Below are 24,485 nucleotides of genomic sequence, written 5' to 3'. Positions count from 1 at the left end.
CCCAGTGAGTGTGCATCTTTCCTGTGTTTCCTTCGTCCATAGTCCTTGACTGTGCACCATAGTGCCCTCGTAGGCATAGTTACTCTGTCTGGGTCACGTTACAGGTGGGAGGGAGAACATGGGCACTGCTTACTTTAATCTGAGTGAGTGGGAATCACTGCCACCCTTCTGCTGCCCCTGCTAGCCTAGGCATAGCTGGGCAAAGGCTTGGGGACATGTGCTGCTTCAAAAGTGGCTTGGGGTTTTTGTTATGGGAGGAAATGTTGTGTGATTATAATAGCGGCAAGTACGAGCTGACGTTTGGCTCAGGGACCAGACTGTCTGTCCAGCCCTGTAAGTGTGCAGCTTTTCTGTGTGCCTTTTGCCAAAAGCCCCTTAGGGTGCCTTGCAGATAAACTTGTTCTATCGAGCTCACCTTTCCTAGGGAAGGAGAACAGAGGTGCTATTTCCAGGCAGACAATGAAGAGCAGTCTCTCAGATGGTGTATTCATGAAATCCCCCCTCGTGTAACTGAAGGCAGAAACAGCAGTCCTCCAAAATGGAATTTGTAAGCACAGGTTTAACAGTGCTCTTGACCCAAGAAGCCAGATTAAGGAGGGAGTCCCAGCTGAAGATGGAGCTCACCCTAGACTGGGATTGTGTTCTTATTCCCCTCCCTTTTTTGTCATTCCTGTAAGAAAAAGCCTCTGGGGGAGGGATCATAAATTGTTCCTTGATACTTTGGGAGTAAGGTGATCCCATCTCTAATACCTGAGCTGGCTGCGATCAAATCTGGTTCCTCCTATGTCCTTGAACATGAAAAAAGCTAATTGAGAAAGAGGGGAAAGAGGGGCTAGAGGAGCAGTGTGGAAATCTGTATGGGTATTTATAGGTTCTTGCAGAGCCAGATAAATGCTTGAATGTATCCAAGGCCTCCAGCACCCACTGAGGTGGCTGAAGGAAGAGACCCATTTTGTAAAGACAGCTCACACGGTGTTAGTACTGGAGGATGGAATGCACTCACATGGGGAAGTGGAACCAAACTTCTTGTTGTGCCAGGTGAGCTGTCTCCTCTCTGTGTTCGGATGGACTCAACACACACAATCCTGTGGTCTAGCTTCACAAATAACAGTGTAGTGGCTTTGGGGAGCAATTTGGGATGGATTTAGTATTCCCCTCAAAGAAGTGGTTGACTTTCTATCTAAGCAATGTGCACGAGGAAAGGCTCCATCCCAGGGGAAAGAAGCAAGGGAAAACGTGTCAAAAGAAATTCTTTCCTCCTTTGAAAACTGTGACTATATACTCCAAGAGCCTTGCCCAAGAATCTGAGTGAGTGGGAAGCACTGCCACTCTTCTGCTGCCACTGCCTATGCATGACTCGGTGTAGGCTTAGGGCGATGTGCTGCTTCTCAAGTGGCTTGAGAGGCTTTTTGTTATGGAAGGAAATGCTGTGTGATTATGGGTCCACCTACAAGCTGACTTTTGGCTCCGGGACCAGGCTGACCGTCCAACCCAGTGAGTGTGCATCTTTCCTGTGTTTGCTTTGTCCATAGTCCTTGGCTGTTCACTGTACTGCCCTCTTAGGCATAGTTACTCTGGGTCACGTTACAGGTGGGAAGGAGAACATGGGCAGTGTTTCATTTAATGCAGAGAATGTAATCAGGGGAGTCTCAGGGATACTGGACATGCACAAAACCTCCCACTTGGATGCGCAAGTTGAAACGCAGTTTCGGGAATGAATTTCCCCATGCTCTGTGTAGCAGCACTTTTGGGCTGCACGGTCCCCCTGATACTGGAAAGCGTTCTCATGGGAGGGAGGTGTCACTGATAGGCCTTAAAAATAAGAAAAGGGAAAGGGAAACTCTGTATGGAACAAGAACAAGGCTTTGGGTCAAGGGATCATAAAGCCTTCCCTGATTCTTAAGGAGCAGGGTGTTCCCATCTCTGATACCTGAGGTGGATGTAATGAAATCTGGTTGCTCCCATGCCTTTGAACATGGAAAAAGCTAATTGAGAAAGAGAGGCTAGAGGATGTGTGGACATCTGTATGGGTATTTATAGGTTCTTGCAGAGCCAGATAGATGCTTGAATGTATCCAAGGCCTCCAGTACCCACTGAGGTGGCTGAAGGAAGAGACCCATTTTGTAAAGACAGCTCACACGGTGTCAATATTGGAGGATGGAAAACACTCACGTGGGGAAGTGGAACCAAACTTCTTGTTGTGCCGGGTGAGCTGTCTCCTCTATGTTCGGATGGACTCAACAGAGACAATTCTGTGGTCTAGCTTCACAAATAACTGTACTGGCTTTGGGGAGCTATTTGGGATGGTTTTAGTATTCCTTTTAAAGAAGTGGTAGACTTCCTCTCTAATCAGTGTGGACCAGGAAAAGCTCCATCCTGGGGAAAGTAAGTGAAAACTTGGGTAAACAAGTAAGTGAAATAGAAGAAGAGAGATGAGAAAGAAACTGTAACAGGTTTTAATAAGTGGTGGTGGTTTGGATTTGTCAAGGATGGAGGTAGAAAGAGAACTGCCTTGTGGCTCTTCTTTGTGGCATGGAATGCCACATTTAATGAGGCTGTAGTGTGGGGAGGAAGAAAAATAAGCCATGGCCATGGAAGGAAGGTGTAATGCATTAGAAGTATGTTCATGCAAAATGGTGGGATTTCCTTGAGGAATGTTACTTGGGCAGATTGGGGTGGATAGAAGTGTTATGCAGGTTTTTGCTATGGCAAACAACACAGTGTCTGTGAATAGCTACCAACTTACCTTTGGACACGGGACCAGGCTTGTGGTGATACCAAGTAAGATTGCTGAGGTTTGGGACACTGAGTTGTTGAGGGGGAAACTTCAGTCCCCCCAGGGCCAAGGTGAATGTTTGCTGGGAGAGCAGCGAGCTGCAGTTCAGAAGCTGTTCCCAAAATGTAGCAGCGGCAAGCTCTTGGTTACTGCAGTGTCTGCTGGATATTGCAGAGCCGCAGAGATGCTCTGCAGAGCAATGAATGGAGTTCCACCAGCTGTGGAGCTTTCCTGGGAGACAAGATGTAAAACTGACAACTCGTGTTGGTGCACCATTCCGTGCCACTCTTCCAGGTGTGTGAACTTTGACGGGAAGAAATAAACTATGGAGTTTTCTGTGAGTATCTCTCACTGAGTGTACCCCACTTGTAGTGGGGTAACTTGAGAAGTTCACATACCTGGAGAAATCAGCAGGTCAGTTCCTACTCTTAACAGTTTATGAAACTATTGGAAGGAAACCCATGACACAGAGCTGGCTTAGACAATGTCACAGGCACGAAGCTACTCCTAGTGGCACAGTACCTCTAACCATGCAGGGCCCATAAAAGACCTCTGGCAGACCTTTTGGAACTTCCACTGGGGACAGCCATCACTAAAGTGCTCATTAAGTCACTGGTGTTGCACCTCTGGGGTCAAGATTAGCCTGTATGAGTGTGTGAGGAGGTGTATTTCCTCTGAGTTGGGCAGCAGCTTCAGGTTAACTCTAGTTGTGGAATTTCATGTCTCAGGCTGAAGAACGGGAAGAGGATCTAATCTCTGTCACACCAGTTCCAGTCTGACCAGAGATACAGAAAGTTTGCTTTGGAGGGAATGGAGAGTGATGTAAATCTGCATAATACAAGCTGTGTGCTAAAGCAGCTCAGGATTTCTACTGCAGCTTGTTTGGAAAAAAAGCATAGGTTTCAGTGTGATGTTGGAACAATCTTCTACTGCTTTCTCCCTGAAATCAGTCTCCAGAGTGGGCTTTCTCTGTAGAGTGGGTAGGAATAGCATTCTAAGAGCTCTTGTTCTTCCATCTGGAAGATATCCTCCAGTAAAGATGAAATTAGGCTTGGTGGACAGCTCAGAGTATCATGATTTCCTTCTCAATCTTTCCTACAAGAAGAGGTCACAAATAGCGATACAGCACCTCCAATGCATCCGCCAACTCATTCAGATGGAATAACAGGAAGCACAGGTCACAGCGCTGTGGTTATCATAGATGGCATTTACCAAGACTAGCTGAAAACTTTCATAAAGTGCAAATATGCAAAGGACCTTATCGGAAAAAGACTCTAGTACCAGAACAAAGGCAGCGGCCACTCTGAGTAAGAATGAGTACTTTGCAAATTAGGTGCTGCTGAAGCTGCCTGCAAAAGCATTGCACAGATTGAAAGGGAGAAAACCACAGTAATTTGGAGAGAGCTGGATCTGTAGCTCTTCAGAAAGCATGATACTCATTATGAGAGAGAAGCAGAACAGCTCCATCAATTCCTCCTTCTTATTTCTTTCTATATATGTACTCCGTGACAATGACGTACCCTGGTTCATCTCTGTTTTATACAGGGATCTACCATAAAGCTTTCTATCTGCTCGTGTCTTCCTTTCCCTAACAAGCATCACTGAAATCTATTTCCAAACCAATAACTGGGAGGATGGGAGTTGGGAATGGTGTTGAAGGAGTCAGAATATACATTAGCCTGTATTCTGCACAGGTGGGAAAGAGGAAGCCTCATTAACTTCCTCAAAGCCAGGGTAAAACTGGGATAGATAGAGAGCAGTTCAGTAGAAGGGCCAGAGAAGGAATACTTAAGCTTTGTGGATTAGGCTTTTTTCTCACATCATGCTAATAAAGAAGCAGGCTATTTCTTTAAGGTGCTGACAACTGATGAAAAGCATTTATCTCAGTGACAGGGTAGGGGCTACACTTGCATAAGGATTTGAGACAGTTTCTAAAAGCCAAGATCGAGTTCAAATTTCTTCCATGGGAATAAGTTGAAACTTCTTCATCTAGGAGCTAAGTACTCCTTGGTTTTTCTACAGTATTTAGCAGTGTGGTGTGTGAACAGGCACAAAGCAAATACTAATCTAAACTCTCAGCCCTACAAGATAAGAGTTGTGAACTGAAACTCCCATTCAAACCTGTGACTCTGAAGTCCAATGGAAAATGCAGCCAGAGGGCAGCTGAGACCCCCAAACCTGCATCTTTGCTACAGTAAGCCTTCAATGATATTTGGTATCTGTTCATCATTAGAGTAATACAATGCCCATCACATTTAACTATTACTCATAAGCAAAGATTTAGGAAAGCACCTTCTCAAAGAATCAGACTTCAAGAGCTAGACAAGATGAAATGTATGCTGAGGGTACCAGTTTACAAAGCTAAACGTGCCAAAGAGAGTTTAACCACAGGTCGTGTTTTGATATGTGTGGAAAATCCTAGTCTAACTGACTTGCTAGCAGAATTTGAAGCAAGAAAACAGAAATAAACCCCAGGTGTCTTAGTCTTCTATCTGCAGCCTTCAGTTCCCCACACCCTTCTTCTGCGAGGGAAAATGTAGTAAAAAATCTTGTCCTGCACTATCAAGTGGAGGAACATGATGAAACATTCATTGGTTTCATCTTTCTTTCCCTAAAAGCAGCAGGAACTATGACTGTGTATTCTCATCTAATGTCTCTTCTTCTTTTTCAGACATTACTCCATCTCCTTCAGTCTACAGGCTGACCTCTAAAGATGATGAGAATGTGGAAATGTGCCTTATCACAGATTATTCCCCTGAAAAGCTTACTCTTAACTGGGCTGATAAGGTGACAAATACTGTTGTGGAGGTGACAACACCTGAGAACAAACAGGAAGCCAGCTACCTGTCAACCTACTGGGGCAAGAAAGATGAAATGCTGTGTGGTGCAAATCACAAGGGATTTGGAGCACTGGAGGGGGAAGATCCTGAAAGTGGTAATGGCATTGTTGCATGTCTGTACAGGGTTAGTGGAACTCTGGTCTCTGTGCTAGTGGTATGATCAGGACTCACATCTCCCAACCCTGCAAGCAAAGATGCATTATGTTCCCAGACTCTAGAGGAATGTTGACTTGTTGCCTCTGTTCCCCCTTGCTGGAAACAAGATTAAGGGCTGGTAGACTGGTACCGTCACAGCAAAGAGCTCTTAAAATCACACTGTGGAGCATATAAAGCTTGAAATTCCTCTGTCTAATGGAACACTAAAGTTTAATTGGATCATGTTTTATGCTTGCCCTGAAACCAGCAGAAATGTGTTTCTGGGAGGGTTTACTAGCCAGAAACTCTAATCCAGCCAGCGCAGATTTCTCTTTATGAACTTCCAAGGAAGTACATTTCTGTTATTAATTACATTTATTGCTACTTTTTGCAGGTTCCAGTGCTTTATGTGTTACAGGAATGTCTCTACAATTCAGGACAGGTATGCACACAGCATTTGAGGGGTAAAGGTTGTCCTGATTAAAGGAAATGGCTTCCCAAGTTTTGGTTAATGTTTCCTGTTTGCAGAACTCCTGTTGGAGCAAAAAGCTCAGACTGGAAACTTCTGAAAGGGCCCCAGAGGCTTTAAATGTCAAAGCTGGAAGTCATTGGGTTAATGTAGTCTTCCAGGTCTGAGCTGGTAATTTGGTGTAGCATGTGCCTACATGCCCTTGCTAAGACCAGCCAAACACTGCTCCCCATCCTGTAATGACTGAAAGTACCAATATGAGTCAGCCTTACTGGATGCCTGCCTGCATTTCAGACTTCAAAAGAGTTAGTTTTATTTTGGGGTACACAAACACCTGATGAACTAAAAGATAAGCACGTGGTTTCTGCAGTGTGTGCTCAGAAGCAGGGTTGCACTAAAGATATGGTGCCTCTGAGAAAGCTTTCCTTCAGCTTATGGCTGTGGGAGTATACTAGCCAGTGCTGGGGCCCAGGCAATTGCTGCTCCTGCTAGTTCAAAGGAGCTGACCTGCATCTGCTCTTGCCCTGTTTGCAGAATAGCTATGCTTTTGCAAACCTTGCTCAAAAGAACCCAGTTAGCCAAATGTTTCCAAAACACCACTTCAGAGAAACACCCACCAGTAAACTTGGCTGATTTGATCAGTCTTTTCACAGGGTGTGATAAACATAAAATGACTATTTGATGACAGCTCCCTGCTTCCCCAATATAGAGCAATGTATTTGCAAATGAAAATGGCTTTGTAACTTGAGCTTAATAGAAATTCCAAGTAGCCTTTGTGTTCTTTGAATCAAATAAAACTTGTTATCCCCATGCCTATCTTAAAAAACTTCATGGAGAAGAAAGAGGGATGCCTCCAGCATCCTGAGTTTATAAAACACTTCATTTAAAGCCAGCTAGATGGTCGGCAGACTTGCATATTGCATGAGTAAATGGTTATTGAATGAAAACCTGGCCCTTGAAACACCAATTGAAAGAAATTAAAGTGTGAGACAGTCTCACTCACTGTCTCAGGAGCTACCCTATTAGATGGCTCAGTCATACAAAGCAGAACAGCTTCATTAAGAGTGCTTGTAAGTCTTTCTGGAAGCGAGGATGTCTCAGTGCTCTTGTGACTTTCATCCTCTGCTCCTTTTACAGATGAGAACCTGAACACGATGTCTTTATCACAGCTGGGTCTGAAAATAACTTTAATGAAAGGAATAATTTTTAATGTCCTGATGACGATACTCGTGTGGAAAAAAAAGTGAGTATGCATGGGGGGGTGGCAAGGCCTCTGACAGAAAACATCTGCATCAGTTCATTAGCTGTGAGTGTCCCTTCTCTGTAATAAGTGTTTATGCAGTCTATGCATACACCTTTCTGTATACCAACAGTAAAATCCCTCCACTCCTTTGGCCATATCATTGCTTTTGCCCACCCCTGAAGTCTATTTACTTTTCCTTATCCACATGCAAATTTAACTTTTTCCTTCTTTCTAGATATCCCTCCCTTCTATTTCTGCATCCCTCTCTTGTCTGCATTCATCCATTCAATTCATCCCCTGACCAGTCTCCAGCTGGGAATGTTTGATGCTTACTGACTTTAAGACCTTACACCTGATATACTAGCTTTGGTCTAGTGTCTCTCCTCTTTCTATTGCCTAGACACTTCAGGTCTGCAATCTTGTCGCTGTATCCCAAATAATGATATAACACACCTTTATTTTGTTACAGGAATGAAAGTAACTAGATGGTGCAGTCCTGAAGTATCAAAAAAGTCTGCTGAGGAACCTTTACCAGAGCACCATCTGCAAGAGGGCACACAGGCATTCCTATTGAAAGAGATATCACTTGCTATCTGTGTATCAGCCAGTCATTATAATCTAAATTGCTTTATTTGCATTGTTCCAAAGCTACTCAAACCTAAGCTTAAAATTTCCAGCATTCTCCTCCCCCAGATGCCTGATTCATTTAGCACGACAATGCCTCTTTTTGCATAAAGCACAGTTTGGCATAACTATAAATTACCAAATATCACTCTTACCTACTGGTGTTAAAATGACATCCGATTTCTGTTGTTTGGACGTGGTGTTTGTTGAAATCTGCAAGTTAAATATTACCTGAATGTGAATTTTTCATATTTTGGTAGCTTTCAGGTATGCACCTCTTAGGGTGCACACCCAAAGACACCGTTTCAGTTGCAACAGTTTGAAAAGCAAAGGGAGAGTTACTCGGGTCACCCAAAAGTCCTGAATTCAATGAACTTCTCACTTCATTATCACAGAACAAAAGAATGAGGTTTAGTACTTTTTGGGGTCTATCTGGCCTTAACATTTTCTGAATTTAAATCAGCTGAAGATTTGGCTTTGCATTTAGTAAAAATACAAACTACTTTTGTTCTTTTTCTTTAGTTCTAATCTTTGACATGGTCTGGTGGGAGGTGTCCCATGCCCATGGAACTAGATGATCTTGAGGTTCTTTCCAACCCAAACATTCTAGGATTCTATGATTTTATGATCTTGGATTTCCCAATGTATTTTCATAATCATTGCATAAAACCACACTGAAATATTTTCCTGCCCATGTCTGTGCTCCTTGGAAACACTGCATGCATGTAAAAATCACATGCTGCTATTGGTTGAATTGTATTGGCAACCACATTGATGTCTGGCATTTCTTTGGGCCTTTGGCTGCTATTAAACAGTTCTTATAAAAAATAAGAAACTTGTTTGTGTTTTGTATCTGTAGTTTAAGGCACTTGTTTCACCCTTCCAATGAGCTTTAGGAATGAGCCTGGCCTTTAGGGTGAAGGAGGGAAAGGGCAGCAGACTCTTCCCTTCAGCCTGACTTGGCCACCAGGCACTTTTTGCAGGACTTGGGGAATCTACTGCAGGGATCTACAGAGTCTCTTCCCAGAACATCCTTGCTGTGTCTGGGTAAGAACAGCTTGGAGGGTGGGGAATGGTGGAAAGCAGCTCTCCTCCAAGGGTAGAGTTTGCACTATGTGAAGACAAAGGTAAAATATGGCTTGCCCACAGTAAGGGGAGTAGTCCAGGCTCTTGAAGGCAGATACCTACTGCTATGGAGAACACAGAAACCTAAAGTGTCCTACCTCTGAATGCTCCCCACTCCCAAGCATCACTGGAGAATAAGGTCCCTGCTTTGCATTAATGACACCAACTGTCCAGACTGTGTCTCCAGGCTCAGACTGCTACTGGCAAGCTGCATTTGGAGGGAGAAATGAGAAGGGTGCTCTGAAAGAAACACAGCCTTTCCTGCAAAGACTGAACCTTGCTCACACCTCACACCAGGGTCCAAACTGAGTGGCAGGGAAAGCCTTGCTGGATGATGGGGGTGATTCTCCCTCCCCGGGTATTTCTCACCCTGCTGGATTCACAGCAATTGCAAGGAACTCTGATTTTGAAAAGGCTCATGCTTCAAATGCTTTTAGACAAAAGCCCTGGTGCTTCACGTGGGAGAGGGCCCTGTGTGGAAACCAGGCCAGCATTCCTGCCACAGCACAATAGTCTTCCTGGTCTCCTGCCACAGTGCTGTCACCTGACCATTTAGCAGGTCACAGGGTGACAGAGTTACTGACCTCTTCAAACTTTCTGGGTACAGATGCTCAGGGATTCATTCTCTTGCCTCTCCCTTGAAACAACAGCCACTCATTTCTCTCCAGCTCTTTAAATATGAGATTTCAGGCAGCTCTTGAAGCTTACATTTGCTCATGATGAGATCTGTCACGTCACTTGATGAAGCTGCCTAAACCAGATTTGAATTACAAAGCAAATCATTACATTTCACAGATTTCCAATGGAGTAATCACATTCCAGAAGCCTTCAGGGAAGGAGGGTCTCCATCCTCACTACTTTTATCCATCTGAAATGTTTTGTGTTGCACTTCAACCCTGCACCTAGCTGTATGGTCAAAGAGGAACAGTGTGTTGCCTCTTTTTCCACATCTCAGCCTTTTCCAGGTTCAATGACCCCAGTAATACGATTTGCCAAGTGAGGAATGGGTGTATAGATAAATGTTTTGACTGAAGTGACTCTTAGTATACGATCTGCAAAACACTGAATTTGTAGGTCTAGTTTAAATATACTTTAGAGATATTAGTGGAGATATCATCACCACTTTGCTCTTTCTTGTTTATTTCAAGAAAGAAAGCCTGCAGTGCAAAGCAAAGGCAGGAAATAACACAGTAGGGCAGGATGTGGAAGGGGTCTGAGAGCCCAGGTGGGGCAGGAAGAGGCTGCACCACCAGTTCCATGATGCCACAAACAAGATCTGGGTCACCTTTCGCTGCTCTTCTACACCCAACCACATAAACCACTTCCTCTGGAAAGTGGAGCACAAAACGGGGGGCGAGGGGAGCAGGGCTGGTGTGACACGTGGCAGGGAGGAGGAGATGTGTGTGGAAAAGAACAGCAGACGTTAGGCCACAAGCCAATATTGAATGAGGTTAAGGCACCCTCCCTTCCTGCCCCTTCCCCACAGCCTGGTGCTCTTAGTTCTGGGGGGGAAGTTGTTCTGGGCATGGCAGGAAAGATTGAGCTATCTATAGTGTGGGCCGGGTAAACGAGGGGAAAAAATACATTATAAAGCATGGTAAGGGGTGGGGAAGAGATCTTAGAACTGTGAATTTGCTGATAGGCCTCTGCACCCTGTTATACAGGCAGTGAATCTGTGCAGAAAAATCCTTTCACTTCTCACTCAAGAGAAGGGAGGAAGATGGGGCAGGCCAGAGTCCTCTCACATTAGCAAGGAAGGAGATACCACCCTCTCCCCAACACCAGCTCCTGTCCCTTAATACCTAGTTATGGGTAGGAGATGAATTTGCATCCTTTCTAGGGTTTTGTTGGAGAAAAGACCCTGACATCTGCCACCAAAGTATGGTCTATGTAAGGAACAAAGCTTCAAGTTATCTACAGACTTGTTAAAACTTTATCACATGTGGAATTAGCTCTAATGGGACCTGCATTCTAGTTAGTGCTGAGTTCATGGCAACTAGTGGCATTGCAAGCTGGTAAAAATTAGCTGGGGGGGAAGGAACCCTACAGAATCCCCACTTTTTCCCCTTTTCCACAGGCTCCATGTAGTCCTTAAGCAGAAGTGGCCATAGAAGAGCCCTTGAGTCACGCAAACCACACGGAGGCACTAGCAGCTCACAAACAGCAGTGGCAAAGGGGAGAGCCGGAGCTGCTCCGCCTCTTGTGAACATGGGGCTCTGCTTTGCTTCCTGTGGACACGCTGGCTCTGCTCTGCCTGACTGAGGGCCTCTCTTATGGGAAAGAGCGCGGTGGCTCATTTACAAGACCTGCCTGCTGTCATGTTCCCTGCCTGCTCCCCAGCAGTACAAACCCAGCTTAATGCCTGGGGCTGGAGGGAGATGGTGCTGTCAGAGCTGGCATGAATTCTCTTTTCCTACCAGACCCGGAGAGCATCCTTCGTGACAGTAAAGACCCAGCTCCCTCATACCTCATTCTTCAGAGCCTATAATAGGCAAGAGACTTAGGAGCCCCAGGTTTCACACTTTTACAGGTTTAATGGCTGTAGCACATCTGGAAATGCTAGAAGGGAAAAGGTGGTGAAGAGAAGCCATAATCTAACACTGAGGTTGAAGCTATCAGATCCCATATCCCATATCAGATCTCCCGAGTGCCAGCAGACAAACATTTCTTTTCACATTGCCTCAACACATATTTTACCTATCCAGTGCTTCTGCTGCAGAGCAAACTGGACAAGCCTGAAGCAAGGATAGAGCCTCATGCATGAAGGCAACACCAGTAAATTCTCTAGTCAAAGGTTTGGAGGGGCAGGAAATAGGAAGATGAAAAGAGTGGATGACAACCGAGTTTCCATGACTTGTTTCCTGCTTCCCTCTGAAACTGGGGCACAGAAAAAAGCCTGCTGGGTAGAATAGGAGGGAGAAATGTAAAAGGCAGGGAGCTGTGCCTGAGAGGGAACTTAGGTGTCAGAAGAACTTCTGTACTGATCAGCAATAGGGAAAAGACTGCAGTATCATAAAGGTTTTTATTGACAGAAAGGATTACAGTCACTGTAACAAGGCAGCAGACCCCTCCATAGGGCAGTCTGAGGGAAAGAAATCTTGAGCCCTGGGTCTCCTTCCTCCACCAAGGAAGTAGGTAAGACTCTGCTGGGGAACAGCACTTCCCAATGCCAAGTTTGACATCAGAGCTCAAGACCTGGTAGGAAAGAAAGAAATAAAGGCAATGTGAGCAAGGCTTCTGCAATGGGAGAGGAAATACCCCACAGGCCCCAATGATCTTATAGCCCCTTGCAACAGTAACAACAGGGCACATCCTCCATTTTCCAGCACCAAACTCCCTGCTCTCATCTGCTGAGAAACTCCAGACTTAAGACGCCAGCCATTCCATGGCCTCCAAATAGGATAATCCTCACCCAAAGAGCCCAGGACTTCCAGCTTCCAAAGCCTCTCTTTCAAAGAACAGCGTATTTATCTCATAAGAGAGAAACATGAGCGAGTCTACATAATACTCTTAGTTAAACTGCTTTTTAAATGATAAAAGCCAAAAAAAAAAAGTACACGCATGAAACCAGAAAGCCATAAATCCTAACCCAAAAGCTTTACTGTACTTGGCCAAGACAAAGCTGGGAGCTAGGCCTTCTGGATTCACTATCTTTCTAGTTCTCTCCCAGGGACAGAAGTACTGCAGTCCTGTGACCTGCGGTTCCCCCTTTTGTGACCACATGGATCAGTACCTTAGAGTCTCTTCTAGGCTCAGCCAACAAAATTGATGACGACGAGATGGAGGATGGTGTTGGCAAAGAGGAAATCAGCAAACGCCCGCTCTGGTGAAATGCCTTGGAACTCGCCTTTGTTCTGGGGGTTGATCTGGATCCGGAGGCAGACTGTACGGTAGAGAAGGAATAAGAGATTAGTGACCAGAAAAAGAAGCACAATTGTCCTGGGGCAGCCCAGTCCAGTCTAGGTCACCATTCCAGCTGCTTACCAAAAGAAAAGGTATCTCCATCTTTACTGTAAGATGAACAGGGCACTGGCAATGGATTTGTGCAGGGCTTTTATACAATCAATTCTGCCATAGCACTACACCATCAGGGGGGCCAAGCGAATCTGAAGAACAGGCTTAGATGGGACTAGCGTAAACACAGGGATATCTCTATGTCCTCCACTGGGTGCATTGGCGAGGGTTGCACAGACACAAGGTGGTTTTGGGGTGAACACAGGGATATCTCTATGTCCTCCACTGGGTGCGTTGAGGAGGGTTGCACTGATGCACGGTGGTTTTGGGGAGTATTATGGGTGAGCAATACCCTGAAAAAGTCGTTGCTAGAGCTGGAATTTCACCATGGGCACTACTAAATATAAAGTAGTAATAAGGAGGGCTCCTTGACTGACAGGGAGGACACCCTGGGAGTGACATACGGGCAGGACCCCTGCAGGGTCACAGCTGCTGTGGGGCAGGAGCCAAGGGGCTTCCGGCAGCACAAGGGGGAGCGAGGGGTGTTGGAGGGTGCTATGGGACCTCCCCGACTGCCGGGTTGAGGGAATCCTACGTTTCCTACAAGGCAAACGGGCACTTCCAGGCACCGCTCTGACGGCCGGGGGGCTCCGGCTTTATCGCGGAGGGGGTCCCGGTGAACACCGCGCGGGGCCACGGCGGGCACTGACCACCGAGGATGAAGCTGCCGACGGCGGAGATGAAGCCGCTGAGGAAGGAGTTGAAGGGGAAGGTGCCGACGCCGAGGCAGTAGCCGAACTGCAGCGCCCCGGTGAGCAGCACGTACAGGAGGTAGGCGTCCAGCACCTTGAGGCGGCTCGGCGTGCCGCTGCCGTACTCGGCCAGGAAACGCCGCACCACCGAGCCCACCGAGCCCGCGCCCGCAGCACCGGAGCCCGCCGCGCCCGACATGGTCCCGCCGGCCCGGCTGAGGTGGGCGGAAGCGGCTGCGAGCAGTGATTCCGGGCCGCGGCGGTACTGCGCAGGCGCAAGCCCAGCGCGCAGCCGTGTCGGAGGGTGCCGCGCAGGCGCGGGTCCGTCAAGGGGCGGAGCTAGGAGGCGCTGCCGGCGCAGTGCGCATGTGCGAGAGGCGCGGCGCGGGGAGGGAGCGGGTCCCGGGTGGCCATGGGCGTGCGGAGAAGCTCAGCTCCCGATGCGATGGGCAAGGAGCGGCTGCAGCCGCCGCCAGCAAGGTCAAGCTGAAATAGGTTCAAGCTAAAAGGAGTCTAGAAAAAACCCAGGCAAGCCCTTACCTCTTGTTTGGCTGACCCAGAGCAGGGTTGTGCCCGTCAAGAGCAGCAGCAGAGCTTTGCTTAGTGTGGTACAATGCACAGCTCTCCAGGAAGGGACTCCTTTGGTGCCTCGATGCTGACTTCCCTGTCTTGACTTCCTTGGAGGGAAGCATCATAGGCCTAAGTACTGGGCAGGCATTAACCTCATGATTTTGATCGCACAGAGCAGAGAAGGAGGGGGTTCAGTGCCTAATGTAAGGGAGGACGAGGTGCCACGTTTAGGCCTGAATGTGTTTGGCTCCAGAGATGAGCCAGTGTGGTTGAGGATGGAGCCTGGCTTGTGGTTCATGAATGTGTCAGCAGTGGGTGTGATACGTGGATAGACTCCACAACTCATTAAAGTTGTGAAGTAGGTATGCTTTTATTCAGCGCTGAGACGCATGGGGGATAGTTCCTCCAAAGGCATGCGTGCCTCAGTGTTGTTTCCCTCTACATTTATTCTCTAAAGTTATTCATAAGGTTGCACAATATGCCTATACATATTCATGTCCTATCCGCGCTTCGTATTTTAATGAGCTAGAAGATCCTTTGCGCCTGTGCAGTGCCCCCTCTGGTCATGGGCAGGAGTCTCAAGATGAAGTAAATGAGTCTTCCTCTTGTGAGGAGGGGTCTTCAAGATGAAGTAAATGAGTCTTCCTCAAGCCTGAACTTTTCACCTCTAGCCATCATGCATGCTCTTTAGGAGTCTGGTCAAAGTCCAAACCACAAAACTGGTCTTCACTGGAACTAAGTAACTGTTCCTTCCCCTTACCAGTCTGTTTCTTCCCCTTACCAGCCTGTTTCTCCCCCTTATCAATAGCCTATTGTCCTGGTACTGCATGGCAAGCTTGACAGGTATTTGCAAACAATGCTTTCTGTTAAAAAGGCAAAATTCCTTTATCCCCCCTTGCACAACCCCTTTGTATGACCCCCTTGTACAACCCCCCCTGTACGGCGGTCAACCCTCTACATCAGGTGTTGCAGTCACAGCGTCTTCACTGATCATTATGACTGAGCAGGACCTGTGCATCTCCAGGTTTGGAGAGGTGGGTCCACAGTGTTTCCATTCCACATGCCATGTATTTGGACCGCTGACTGAAAGGACCACCTTCCTGATAGCTGAGGATTGCTGTTTGACCTCTGGAGGGGAAGTTTGATGCAGTCTATGGATTGCTGTGCTGGCTGTAAGTAAAGTCTGTGAGGTTTTGCTCTGATGAGCCCTGGTGGGAAAACATTGTCCAGCGACATTTCTGGTCTTGCATCTCACACTGGGCTCTGTTAAAACTCCAAGTAACTTTGCATTCTGCTTCTCTCTGTCATTTCTTGAAGGCGCCTTGCCAAGTTTTGCTGTAGCTACAAACAACAGGAAGGTAGCAGCACGTTCCTCAAGGGGCTCATTAAGCTGCTGACAGAGTTCTGCATTCTGCCACTCCCCATAGAGTTTTAAGCATTGTGTAGCTAATTAGGGAGCTCTGAGGTGTGTTTCAGTCAACACAAACAGCATCACTTTTGATTGTCATTCGTCTTAATTATGCCTGACCCGAAGAATGGAAATGAAGACATTTTGAAAGGCAATGACTCTGGCTTATATCCTGGTGGGGATCAGACAGAGGGAGGAGAAGTGTGTTTGTGGTCAACCAATGAGTGGCCAGAGTCCTAAGTTTGATTCATGTGCTGGCAATAAGAGTTCTTATTCTAGTCTGTTCTCTCATCACTGCCACCCACAGCAGTGTCAAAGGCTTTATGTGCAAAGCTTTTGCCTTCTCTAATTAGCACTGTCTTTACCTGTTGTACTCACTATGCACAGAAACAGGAGGCCTAGTTATCACCATTGGAAAAGAATTCCAGGGCCTTCTTTTCGTGAAAGAAATTAAAAATCTTAATTAAAAAAAAAAATAATCCTGTCTCTTACTGTGGTCCCCTTGAACTCCACTTTCCTCAGGACATGAACCCTGGAAAGAGCTGTCTCAATGGAGAGATGGAGAAGTGATAGAAATGTTAAGAGATGTGGTGGAAGGACCCTCCAGCTGATGTTCTCAGCAGGTTACAGGCACGAGCATGGCTGAAGACACAGCTGGGGCTGGTCATTACATGGCAACCTGATCATCCCATCTGTTCTTTACTTACCCAGTTGTCCACTCAGAGCACAATGTCCTAACCTAGAGAGAAGAGAGTGTCAAAAGTCTTGCTAAAGTCAAGGTGAATGACAGCCACTGCTCCCCCCATCCATAGTGCCATACTTAGAGATGGCAATCACATTGGTCAGGCCTGGTTTACCCTTGGTAAAATGTTAACTGTTAACTGCATGTTAACTGTTCCACTCCCTTTCCTCTCCTTCATATGCTTTAATGTGCATTTCCAGAAGACTTGCTCCGGGAATTTTCCAGCCTTCTTAGAAAATGCCTGCTTCTCGTCTTTGCTGGCTTTCACTTTCACTTTTTCATTCCTGGGAGCCTGCCAGCATGACATCTGATTCAGGTTAATCTGCTTCCTGGGGCCCTTTTAACCACATACTGTCTGTTTTACCAAGAGATAAAGCAGAAAGCTGCAAACCGCTTTGCTTGCTGTGATGTATGAGAATGTGATATCAAAGGAGCACAGACCCAAACCAAGGAGATGTTTCAGACAACACCAAGCACAGCACTGAATGATAAGGGTCCTTGCACTGTGTCGCTGTCCTTGGCTTTGGGCTTTGTCCAGGAGCAGGAGACACTGTCTTGCAATAGCCTCTGACCTGCAGTTTCTCTTATGTGGCTTTGCCTTTAATTTTGGCCCCTTGTGGGCTGAGGAACTTTAGCACCGGCAGTCTGAGGGGACTTCTAACAGGATGCCAGCAAACATATTTTGGGGCTGTAGAAAAGATATTAGGGGATGGATAAAGGAAGGGTCAGAGGTGGGGAAATGGAAGGAGCAGGGTGGCCTGAGGAGAAACGTGTGTGGGACTTCACTTCCTGGTGAAAAACTGCAAACCCTGAGAAAACCAGCCACGGAATGAGATTAGAAATACCTGTGTTATCTTTAAGATACAGCCTAACCTCAGCTGGGCATGGGTCTTTCCCACGAAGTGGTTTGCTTTACCAGTGTCTGTGCCCTCTGTGGCCTGCAGCACAGTGCGCTTTAACTGTTGAAACCCTAGAGGAACCTGGCAGCTCAGAGGTGGAAGATTGGTTAAACGTTGATTAAAGATTAAAGTTTTGTCTAAGTGCCAGCAAGCAGGGTCACTGGGCCCCATGTGGGCAGGAACTGGAGAGGCCAGCAGCCTGCATGGGAAGGGTAACGGACTTGTGAAGCAGGTATTGAAGTGGCTGCAACATTTGGCCAGGTATCAGACATATTCCAGGGTTCAAAAGCAGGACCAGGCCAAACCCTGCAGAGCCCATGAGGTCTGGACATCACCTGGGAGAGCCATTTCTGTGTGTGTGGCTGTGTGCGTGTGGCAAGTGAAGATGGTTCAGATCCAAGGGGCAGCTACTGCATAGGGTATCTCAGCATGGTACCTATGCAGCTACTGCGTGGGTATCTAATGCTGGTTTCTGGGCATGTACATCACACCTATGTGTTTGTGGATTTGTTTTTGTGTGTAAATGGGTCTGTGTGCCAGCAGCTGGAGCAGGGTTGGGGCGTCAGGGGCTTGCTTGCACCGATGTCAACACCAAGGAGGGCAGTAGGTTGGTGTGGGTGAGCCAGGAGGGGCTGTACCAGCAGTCCATGTCTCCTGGGGGGATGGTTTGGGGTTCATTTGTCAGGATTTTATTTTTGATCTGAGTTTTTTTCCTGCTAACCCTTCTTCATGAATTCTTTCTGCTTTTTTATCCCACTTCGACTTTTTGGAGAAAGCTTCCATCAAGAATGCAGTGTTTCTTTGGAAGATCCCCTGTGAAATTATGAGGAAAAGAAAATGATTTAGAAACGCATCTTTATGAGAGTTGAAGGAAGGAATGACATGGAAATGTGCTCAAGTCTGTGATAACATCATCTGAGACAGCAACTTTGATTGCTTGTACACATTTTCTTTAGGGGTTTGGACAGTAGCCAGCACTAAGTCTTGGCTTGCACAAGCATCTCAGCATGGCTTTTCTCATCAGATTAAAATGACGTGGTTCCTTGAATTATATCAATCCCTTTGTTGCTTACCATTAAAGGCAGAATCTGTTCACAACACTGAGGGATTTTCCTGTTCTTCAACCAGTTTTGCACAAATTCGTGAGTTAAGCCGTTTGCAATTTACACTGGGGCACGGAATTGAGGCAGGGCTTTAAGGTCCCTTCCAGCCCAAACCGTTCTGTGATTTCATGATGATGGCTCTATGATGTTGGCATACATTAATTAGTCCAATAAAAGGAGCTGCCACAAGAGTCCAGCAGCCAGTGCGCTTCCTTACATGATTCCTTTTGTCTCCTTTTCAAGAAAAAAGACAACTTTAGGTTCAGATGAGAAGTTTTCTAAAGGCTGATATTTCAGTTTCACATAATCATTGACAGGAGCTTGTTCATGCCTTATGAAAAATGCTATATTTGTTCACTGCTGTCCTCAGAGCCTTCCTTATGTTGTTATTCCTTAAGCTGTAGATGAGGGGATTGACCAGTGGAGTCAGAACCGTGTAGCAGACAGAGAACACTTTGTGGAGGTCTCTCAGCCTGTTTGACTTTGGTACCAAGTACACAACCATCAAGGTCCCATAGAAAAGCGTCACCACAGTGAGGTGGGAAGAACAAGTAGAAAAAGCCTTATGCCTTCCTGCGGAGGATGGGATCCTGAGGACAGTGTTGCTGATGTACACATAAGATAGGAGTGTCAAGAGAAACAGGGGTAGTGTCAAAAGGGAGGCCAAGATGAATTCTACAAGCTCAATACAATGGGTATCACTGCAGGAGAGCTTTACCACTGGTGTGAAGTCACAGAAGAAATGATCGATCTCATTTGGGCCACAGAACGTTAGCTGTGGCATCAGAGAGGTGACTGTGGCACTAGCCAACAGCCCACTAGCCCAAGAGACACTTGCTAGCTGGAGGCAGCACCGGTTATTCATTATCGTTGTATAATGTAATGGTTTGCATATCGCGATGTACCGGTCATAAGACATGACAGTCAGGAGACAGCATTCTGCACCTGCTAGCCCAGTGAAGAAAAAGTACTGCAAAAAGCAACCCTGAAGTGAAATAGCGTACTTGTTTGTCAGGAAATTCGCCAGCATTCTGGGCAGGATGGTGGAAGTGTAACAGGTCTCCAAGAATGACAGATTCCCCAGGAAAAAGAACATGGGATTGTGAAGGTGATGATCAGTCACAACCAGCACCATGATCAGGAGGTTCCCTAACACAGTTGTAATGTAGATCACTAGAAACATCAAGAAGAGGGTAAACTGTACTGCCGGGATACTTTGGAAACCTAGAATGATGAATTCCACGACGGCTGTTTTATTCACTTGCTCTGTTCTCATGACTGTAACAGTTATAGTAAAGTCTTTAACATAAAAACTTAATCTGCTTTTAAACTATTATTCAGATGTTGAAAAATAAAATAAAATAAAGGAAGTTGCTTTGCAGGCTTCATGTGAAATGAGAAGGATCTGTGCCTGGTACTGCACACTCTCAGTGAATGCCAGGGACCCGACTTTCTTTGGAGATTTGGAAAAGTCAATTTGCAGTGAGTATTCAGAGAATAATTTCTACACTCACATGTATTTGCTTTGAATTTCGACCATAGATTGCATCTTGTGCAGTGGAAATGTTTAATTTTCTTGTGGCTTTCAGTTTCATTTCTTGAGATGCTGTTTTCCTGTAAGAGTCAAGTGTTTATTGACTGGAGCTTATCACGATTTCCCAAACATAAAACAACCATGTTTGAGGCCAAGTAGATAGCAATGGAGGTAATAAAGTTATTTCTCCTGTTACCAGCTTGGAAAGATAAAAGTATTTAATGTTCAGCTTTTACTGTATTTTCTGGTATATAAAGCTGGTTTTAAAGATATTCAGTGGGCATAAGTAAGTCCTGCTTATTGGTTGCTTTTATCTGAACCAAACCACCTCTTCTGTTCAGAGATCCTTGGAAAGATCAGCTGTGGCTAAGAAAAGTAAAAAAAAAAAATCGATTTTATTACATGACCTACAAATATTTTTATTTTCAAAAACTTTTATTTTTCTTGCCAGTATTTTATTAGCATCAGAATAATGACTCCTTTTTTTTATATCCTTATTTTTAAAAAAGCAAGTTAATTTCAGTTCATTGAAAATGAAAAAAGTTAATTTCAGTTCATTGAAAATGGTTCCTGGTATCTTTTTGCCCTTTTTTTCTTCCTCATAAGTTTTATGAGAAATGGGGAAGAACTAAAATGACCTGTTTTTCTCTCTGCACGAGGCAGTTGAAAATGAAAGAGGTTTTTATGTTTTAAACCAGGATGTTTTCGTAAGGAAGGAAACTAAGAAAAGGCAAAACGATGCAGAAAAGTATTGTAAATGCAGAAGTGTAAAATGACCTTTCCCACTCCTATCTGTTTCCCAAGAAAAATCTAACACAGCTTTTCCTCTTTAATTTTTGGTCTTGAAATAACTTACCGTGTTCACTCATTTCCCATTTCTTGGTGGATGGGTGTAGGTAGCGCAGAACATCACCAGGCTTTCACCATGTCATATTCAAAGACTGTTACGAAATCTTATGAGACTTTCCTTCTTCATCTTTTGTACAGTCCTTCTACCTGCTCAGTAAATAAGCCTCCCTATGCCTGGAAAGCTCTAGATTGATTCGTGATTCATGTAATTTTTCCCTTGGGGAAAAAAAAGCAAAACCTGGCATCTCCCTTCATCATTTGCAGAATAACTCCCTTAGCACTTCTCCTAGAGGCATTTAAAACTGGGGCTGTGGGAGGCTCTGAAGAGTAATGTTTCTTTTCAGACAATAAGAAAGTTTTAGAAGGTCAAAGAACTGCCTTGAGAGTAGAATGTTAAGGAGACAAAACACTTCTAACTTCCATTTTTTTGCTACTTATTTGCCACTCCAGAATGGTGAGCATCTCATCCAGGTCCTCTGTCTTATCTACCAGACCTCTTCAATTGTCCCATGTCATAATCATAGAATCATAGAATAGTTAGGGTTAGAAATAATGTGTCTAAACTGGCAATAGCTGCCTTTGTAAGAAAATGAAACTTGCTGTACCTATTTAGATCCTATGTATAGGCAACAGAGTGACAGACAGTGCAGGACACAATTTCTTGCCTGGCTGAACAGGCATACAGATGGCAGGGGATAGGAACTAGATGATCTTTAAGGTCCCTTCCAACCCAAACCACTGTATGATTCTATGAAATATAGGCACTACTCAAAGTAGATATCTCAGTGTACAATTCACCTCCATAGAAAATGCCTCATGTTACCCATTTTCTACAGATGTCTGTGCCAGTACATGAAGCTCTAAGAACTCTCCTGCAGCCTTCTTGAGGAGTGGTTCAGGTCATTGTGTTTGGCATAATTTGCTTCTCAAGGAACAGAGCATCTCCACACAAGTCCATGTGCAACACAGGTAGAAAGATGAGCCCATTCTCTAGGACCATACAGCTACATGCAGCCTTTCTGAACGTGGTCATTCGCTGACTAACAAACCCTTCCTGTGAGAACATGAAGAAACTGAAGTGATACTGGGAAATAAAGGGTTAACATTGTGCCTGCTTGCTTAAGCAGTTGCTGTGCTTGGTGAAGCAGAACTGTAGGAGTCAAAGTTGCCAGAACGGTGAAGCAGAATTGCAGGAGTTAGAGCTGCTAGGCAGAATTGTAGTAGATAAGATTTATAGCTTAATATTTAAGACATTCTTGTTCAAACAGTATCTTTAGAAAGAAAAGGAACAGAAGATAGCCAGAGTAACAAAATTTACACACTTGACAAGTTTCTGCTTTCAGATACATAAAACTGGCTTGTACCGAACCTGAGGTCTGCACAGGAGCCGAAACCCTACTGAGTCTGTGTGAAAGCAAGAGGTTACTCACGGTGATGAAGAGGAACTACAGGCCTTCATCCTCACGACCCCCTAACGACCACCACCAGGAGGCACTGCGCAGGTGCACCAATGGGACGAATGCCAGAAAACTAATTATAATACTAGATGGGAATAGGTTTTGCATATGTATTAGGTGTGAAGCAATCTCACGTTTAGGTAATCATTATAAGGAATATAAGCGAACTGAGCGGCAAAGGGGGGCGCGCATGCTTTTGGAGGAGAAGCCCCCATGCGCCTCAGCGCTGAATAAAGCATCCCTATGTTACAACTCTAACGAGTTGTGGAGTCAATCTGCGTATCAGTTTGGTGAGCCAGCCAGGAGACCTCTGCTTGGCTGCAGGATCAGGGGAGGAGTGGACATCCTAAGCGTCCCAGGCCGCTTGCCTGGAGGAGCTCTGCTCCTTGTCCGCTCACTGCGGGGGCAGACACCAACCTCTGTGGGCTGCAGAAAAACGGCATGCTTGGGATTTAGGTGTGTAATTTAGGGGGCCTATAAGTCATATGCGTGGCCTGGGGCTGCTGGTAAGGTGTGCAGAGAAGTCTGGTGCACAGCGTAGTTCCCCTTGGCAGGTAGGCCTTGCAAGCAGGGGACTCGCCGACCGATAGAGTGGCTGCTAGCGATCCTGAGGGTGGATCGGGTGAGTCCGGGTTATCGCCGCATCCCAGGGTTTTGGGAGCCAGGAAGGACCTGCTACTGGCTGTGTCGTAAGCAGGAGAAGGGTAAGCGGAACCACTGTGTGAGTGTGTCTGTGGGATCCCGTGTCTGAGTGTTTTGTGTGGCTGAGATGTGGCATAGCTATGAAGCAAGTGTGGAGTCCTGATCCATGGTTCTGTGTTCTCTGCGAGGAGAGCAGCCGGAGACGGACGAAGCGTATTTGTCTTGTGCTGTGTCTAAATGTTTTGTGTGTGTATATGTCTGTTGTTGGTGTTAAAGATTGCAGTGTTTAAGCGGTGGGGGAGGAGTAGATGAAAGTAAACCGTGACTAATGGGGGGATTGAGAAGAGTTCCTTCTCTGCGCCCCAGTGGCTGTATAAGAGAAGTATAACCTCTAATATTTGTGGTCCTATTCTTGAGACCTGGACTTTACACTCAGAGAATTACAGCCTCACATATGGGTGCATAATAACTTAACCTCCCATGAGCCAGAGCAGGTAAGAAGAGGTGGAGAAAAGGAAAGGAAGAGCAGTAAATGGAAGGCTATAGGGAGAACTGTCAGGGGGAACAATGACTGCATATCATCCTCCTTCCTTGCTCTTTCTTAGTTTTGTAGTCTAGACAGTAAAAGAACATAGGTATGGCACATGTTTGGAAATGTTGTTAAAGTTTCCTTCTTTGGCATCCCCCGGAGCGTTAGGGATGTTCTGAACCACTCATGCAGGTAAGAGCGATGGTTCTGTGCAGTCACACTTCCTTTACTCTCAACACTTACACTGCAAGCGAGGGACAACATCCTGTCCTGGGGCAAGGTAAAAGCAGCAAAGCCCAAACACCTCACTATCACCCAGAAAAAATAGGCTTATAGGAAAACCTGCCTCTTTTCAAGGGTGTTAAGTGATGTCTCTGCAAGGAAAATAAAACCTTTGAAAGACAGAGATGAACAGAATTCAGAAATAACTGGAAAAAGAAAAAATTCACCCCCATTTTCCCCATGGGAATACAGGAAATCACCTCATTCTCCAGCTAGATAATGTACAAACCTTATTAGTAAAAAGAGAAGATATTTGCCCTATGCTGTTTGCTACAAAAGCAAGTTATCAAGATGATAACTGCAACAATAGTAAGAAGTAATATCATTGCTGGTGTGACTGTTCAGCAATGCAGGGAGAAAGAGAAATGAGAGTAAGAGAGGCATTTTAAAGATATGGAATCCACTAAGAGTCATTTCAGCTTACTCCTCTGTTAGGCACTTGTTGAAAGCAATAAGGTCCTGTTGAGCCTCCTTTCCTTAAGACTGAAAAAAATCCACTGATGGAGCAGCCATAAAGGCAAGCCAATGATAATGGAAAAAATACCACACAAA

At 45.6% G+C, this 24,485-nt stretch overlaps 3 protein-coding genes across 3 annotated transcripts; 1 reads left to right on the top strand and 2 right to left on the bottom strand.

Annotated features, from left to right (window-relative positions):
• The first annotated feature begins 220 nt into the window (after nucleotides 1–220).
• Nucleotides 221–8,922, top strand: LOC133281822 (M1-specific T cell receptor alpha chain-like). Its single transcript, XM_061477673.1, has 5 exons — nucleotides 221–333; nucleotides 5,448–5,711; nucleotides 6,146–6,193; nucleotides 7,358–7,463; nucleotides 7,933–8,922. The coding sequence occupies exons 1-5, from the start codon at nucleotides 261–263 to the stop codon at nucleotides 7,946–7,948; spliced, it is 507 nt and encodes a 168-aa protein (XP_061333657.1). The 5' UTR covers nucleotides 221–260; the 3' UTR covers nucleotides 7,949–8,922.
• A 3,298-nt stretch (nucleotides 8,923–12,220) lies between these two features.
• Nucleotides 12,221–14,189, bottom strand: DAD1 (defender against cell death 1). The gene is made up of 2 exons (XM_061477679.1): nucleotides 13,877–14,189; nucleotides 12,221–13,095 (listed from the first exon to the last, which is right to left on the bottom strand). The coding sequence occupies exons 1-2, from the start codon at nucleotides 14,115–14,117 to the stop codon at nucleotides 12,965–12,967; spliced, it is 372 nt and encodes a 123-aa protein (XP_061333663.1). The 5' UTR covers nucleotides 14,118–14,189; the 3' UTR covers nucleotides 12,221–12,964.
• Nucleotides 14,190–18,250: 4,061 nt separating this feature from the next.
• On the bottom strand, nucleotides 18,251–20,248 carry LOC133281815 (olfactory receptor 6N1-like). Its single transcript, XM_061477664.1, has one exon. It carries the CDS (start codon nucleotides 19,914–19,916, stop codon nucleotides 18,966–18,968), a length of 951 nt encoding a protein of 316 aa, XP_061333648.1. The 5' UTR covers nucleotides 19,917–20,248; the 3' UTR covers nucleotides 18,251–18,965.
• Nucleotides 20,249–24,485: the final 4,237 nt, after the last annotated feature.

This window comes from Pezoporus flaviventris, unplaced genomic scaffold (assembly GCF_033815535.1).
Source record: "Pezoporus flaviventris isolate CSIRO_AGI_PZ_B2104156 unplaced genomic scaffold, CSIRO_AGI_Pfla_v1 ptg000107l, whole genome shotgun sequence".
In the NCBI taxonomy this organism is placed as follows: domain Eukaryota; kingdom Metazoa; phylum Chordata; class Aves; order Psittaciformes; family Psittacidae; genus Pezoporus; species Pezoporus flaviventris.
Note: the sequence above shows the minus strand (reverse complement) of the source record. Positions and strands in the feature narration are given on the sequence as shown.

Excerpts from the sequence above, each read along its gene's own strand:
- LOC133281822 (XM_061477673.1), top strand. The coding sequence starts at position 261 with ATGTTGTGTGATTATAATAGCGGCAAGTACGAGCTGACGTTTGGCTCA. Across the intron at positions 334-5,447 it reads CAGACTGTCTGTCCAGCCCT|ACATTACTCCATCTCCTTCA; the intron begins GTAAGTGTGCAG and ends CTTCTTTTTCAG. Across the intron at positions 6,194-7,357 it reads GTCTCTACAATTCAGGACAG|ATGAGAACCTGAACACGATG; the intron begins GTATGCACACAG and ends CTCCTTTTACAG.
- DAD1 (XM_061477679.1), bottom strand. The coding sequence starts at position 14,117 with ATGTCGGGCGCGGCGGGCTCCGGTGCTGCGGGCGCGGGCTCGGTGGGC. Across the intron at positions 13,096-13,876 it reads CGGCAGCTTCATCCTCGGTG|TCTGCCTCCGGATCCAGATC; the intron begins GTCAGTGCCCGC and ends TCTACCGTACAG.
- LOC133281815 (XM_061477664.1), bottom strand. The coding sequence starts at position 19,916 with ATGAGAACAGAGCAAGTGAATAAAACAGCCGTCGTGGAATTCATCATT.